Raw genomic sequence first — 3,908 nt, 5'->3', positions numbered from 1 at the left:
AAAAAACACCAATATTACAAAACTCCCCCTCAAACAATTTTCCATGTGACAACTTCTCAGGGGTTAAAAGTGTAACTTTATTAATTTATTAAAAACACTTACACAAACTCCACCAACGTTTTTAACGGATCACATCTTCTCACTCGCTGCCAGTTAAATTCTTATGACGTCACCGTTCAACTCGAAATAATTTTACGAACACAGCGCAACCACCTATACGCGAAACGGACACTTTTTAAAAACATTAAATATTTCGGGCTATTTTCATACATATATATACACGTATAATAAACAACTCAAACTAATTACATCATATCGATAGTTCCGTCCACACGTTTTTACACGATTCTCCAGGCGTAAAAAACGCGCATATCATTAGCATACTAGGTACTACCCACGTGTATCCAAGTATACCCACAACAAAGCGTTTTTAAATCTGTAAATACAACGCTACGTTAAATATGAGCATCCAACCCGAAAGGCCTCCGCTGCATCGCGCGGGCCAATCCAGATATAGCTAAATAATTAATTAGTTAGATGCATTCTAAAAAATAGAAGTACGAGTAACGCACTAATCGTATATTGTTGTACATTTTTTTTTTTTTTTTTTTTTTTTTTTTGTAAATTTCTGTGAATATATAAAAAAATAAAATAAAATAGAATTGCTATGCTATGGTTCTATCGTGACCTACCTATGAACAATGTACCATTCCACTTCACCGAACCTACTATTTGGTACCAAAATTACCAAATTTTAACTCTAAATGTTACGAGATTCTTCAATCTCAACTCGGAGATCTAATTACGTCATTAATTAATCTCAATTTTTAACCAAATAGTTGCTAATTAGCATGGCTAGGGTTAGGAATTGGTATAATCAGTCAAAATTTGCTGCTTTGATTTGGTTCGTGTCATTAATCATCTTCTACACTATCTTCCACACCGTTTCTAAACTATCACCTCCTTCAAAAGGTAATTTTATCAATTTTATGCTTAATTTTGCTGTATTTCGTTTAAACAGACTAATTAATGAGCCCTAATTTATTGACAGTTTAAATAGTGGTTTATTGTAATATTACATGTAGGTAAAATTCATAATTGTTAAGTAGATATATTAGCAATACTTTAGATTTTGTAGATTCAGTGATTAGAGTGTTATCAGGTATTCCAATTTCGAATATAGAGAGGTTGAAAATGTATGACAAAATGAGTAAGGATTTAGATGAGCATGGTGCATTATTTCTTAAACAAGGAGAGACATCGCAGTCGTTGTTGCTTTCGGATTTGTTCGATGTTAAAAATGGATCTGTGACTCCCACTTATAAGGTAATAATGTGAATACAAGTTATCGATATGGTATTTACATCTGCTAATGATATCCTTGTTCGTTAGTTGTTAATACTCTTATTTGTTACCACTGCAGGCGGCTAATCCTCCTGTTCGAGCTAATGTATTGCATATGAGTACTGAGTACTCACTTCCTATATCGTAAGGAAACTGCAAATAATTTCCATTTTTTTCATGTTTTTGTGCATTTATGCGTATTGTTTCTTACTTCAGGAAAGCAGTAGAGGAAATATTCTCTCCAACCCTCAGTGAAGGTAAGTCGAATGCCTTATGGAACACATTTTAAGAGTCTTCTACAATCTGCAAATAATTTCCATTTTTTATTTTGTTTGGATTCGTCTCTTTTGTAATACATGATCATTCTTGGGTTAGTAACTTGGTTTCAGAATTCTGAGCTCTACCATTTTAGTATGTTTCATGCTTCACACCACATTGTAGCTGTTCCTGCCTCAAAAGATGAAGTAAGCATCTTTTTGTTAGAGCCATCATTCGTGAGATCAATAATTTTCCGTTAGTACTAAACCTAAATTTTTGCAGATCGAAGTTGAAGCAAATGCGGTAAAATTAGTTACAGACACACTCTGCCCAATGAAAATCGTATTGGATAGAGCCGTTTTGACTTCAACCGGCGTACTTCTGGGTTGCTGGCAGGTACGACCTAGCATTTAGTATGCTTAGGCAGTGTTGTAAACGACGTCCGTTGCGTCTCTTGCGACGTGTTGGTAACTAACCCGTCTCGACCCCGTCCCGTCGTCTAATAAGTCAGTCAACGGTTAAAAGTCGGGTCAAATGCGGTCAAAAGTCAAAAATGCGGGTAAAATCGGTCAAAAGTCGTTAAAATCGATCAAAATTGACGTACTTTCGGTTTACTTTTTTGTATTATATTAACGATAATAGCAATTATAGGTACAAACTGGTCAACGAGGGTCAACGAGGGTCAACGTCCGTCTTGACCGTTTAGACCCCATTTCGACATTTTAAGGTCCCGACCGTCTCAAACCCGTTTCACGTCTTTTTCAACCTTTTACTTAGGTGACTTAATTACTTATTTCATTTTCTTATAAGTTTCTTTCATGTATCTTTATCATACTTAGGTGATCTCGGGAACTGATCCTGTTATTATCCGTTCTAAATTAAGAAATGCTCTTCCGCGTGCACCAAAAAAGCAACTTGTAAGAACCTTATAGTTTCACATTCAAACTTATGAAATTATCATTGATATTTTCTCCAATTGCTATAGAAGAATCGGACCCTTATTCTTATATAGTATAACAGTTCTTATACACGTGGTTTTTATTGTGTCTAGTCACATGTTTTTAATGTGTTACCTTCAATTTTATTGACCACTGTTGATTTTATACTGTAGTATGCTCCTGCCATACTTCATACATCATTTGCAAGGATTCTTGGTCATCCAAAAAATTCGTCTAAGGTCGGTATGCTAGTTCTGATATTGTAATCGTTAAGTGTCTTTGATCCGAGTCTAACCCTTTGACTTATATCGTCACCATTTAGATATCAGACAGTGCTTCAGAACTGAAACATTTTCATGAACTAGTCGCTCATCTGAACAGTCGCATCCGTGGAATTAAGGTATTCTTTTGTCAATTCATATCTCAGTTTGGTCATTTGTGTAATGACAATTCTTCCTTTGATGTATGTACTTAAAGTTTGATTTATTGTTTTTTTGGTTTTCCCACACTTTGAATTTTTGTCTTTTTCTTTTTTTGTTAATAATTTGTGCATGGATTGAGATAAAGAGACCCCCCCCTGTTTCAGGCTACAATTTCTGAACTGTTGTACGTGGAAGAGTATGATGTCTTGGCTTTGGCACTAGATGGAAAAATGAAAATACGGCGTTTCAAATTTGGATGTTCGGAAGCCTGAAGGTTTAAGAAACGCAGTCCCCACCATTATGTATTTGCAGTAGCCTTGGTTCTGAAGTATCGTTCTAGCCAGATGTATTAGATCTAATACCACGAGTTAGTTAAAGCCTAATCGTATTAGTATTTTATCTTATACCACGAGTTAATTAGTTCAACTCTGTTTAAAGTTTAAACTTATACCTCGAGTTAGTTAATACTTCATACTACATATCAACATATGAAGATTTTCCACTAGATAACTTGTTGTCATAAGAGTTGTTTAGAGAATGTTAAGAGATAAACTGTCGTCTGAACGCTGTGGCCATATATTGATCGATTTTGAACTTTTGAGAAGGATTTATATTGAGATTGCAGTGCTTAAAAGGAAGGTGCAACTACAATAGATGTAAATAGATCGGATATGTATATGTAGAACTTTTTAACTGATAAAGTGATTTTCATAAGATGCCTTTCATAAGATGCCCTGTCCCAGTTGTACGCTTTGAATTTAAGCGAACTTCCCCCTCAAATCGAAGAGGTTTCTTTAAAATGTAGAACTACCCTTTCATAAAGGGATCGTCATAAGGGTATTATTCAAATTCAAATTACCATCAAAAGAGGTTACCTAATGCGCTTAAGGGTATTAAAGTTTAAGTGAACTTCACAAGTCACATCACGTCATCACAAAATGGAATA

The 3,908-nt window shown here is 34.9% G+C and overlaps 1 protein-coding gene across 1 annotated transcript; it reads left to right on the top strand.

Moving 5' to 3' along the window:
- The first annotated feature begins 691 nt into the window (after positions 1–691).
- On the top strand, positions 692–3,595 carry LOC139858118 (uncharacterized). Its single transcript, XM_071846971.1, has 10 exons — positions 692–972; positions 1,163–1,326; positions 1,424–1,488; positions 1,561–1,601; positions 1,720–1,808; positions 1,885–1,998; positions 2,442–2,519; positions 2,714–2,779; positions 2,863–2,940; positions 3,127–3,595. Exons 1-10 carry the CDS (start codon positions 852–854, stop codon positions 3,232–3,234), a joined length of 924 nt encoding a protein of 307 aa, XP_071703072.1. The 5' UTR covers positions 692–851; the 3' UTR covers positions 3,235–3,595.
- Positions 3,596–3,908: the final 313 nt, after the last annotated feature.

Source organism: Rutidosis leptorrhynchoides, chromosome 7, assembly GCF_046630445.1.
Source record: "Rutidosis leptorrhynchoides isolate AG116_Rl617_1_P2 chromosome 7, CSIRO_AGI_Rlap_v1, whole genome shotgun sequence".
Classification (NCBI taxonomy): domain Eukaryota; kingdom Viridiplantae; phylum Streptophyta; class Magnoliopsida; order Asterales; family Asteraceae; genus Rutidosis; species Rutidosis leptorrhynchoides.
The sequence above is the reverse complement of the archived record's forward strand: the minus strand, read 5'-3'. Positions and strand labels throughout refer to the sequence as shown.

Excerpts from the sequence above, each read along its gene's own strand:
- LOC139858118 (XM_071846971.1), top strand. The coding sequence starts at position 852 with ATGGCTAGGGTTAGGAATTGGTATAATCAGTCAAAATTTGCTGCTTTG. Across the intron at positions 2,780-2,862 it reads ATCCAAAAAATTCGTCTAAG|ATATCAGACAGTGCTTCAGA; the intron begins GTCGGTATGCTA and ends GTCACCATTTAG. Across the intron at positions 2,941-3,126 it reads GTCGCATCCGTGGAATTAAG|GCTACAATTTCTGAACTGTT; the intron begins GTATTCTTTTGT and ends CCCCTGTTTCAG.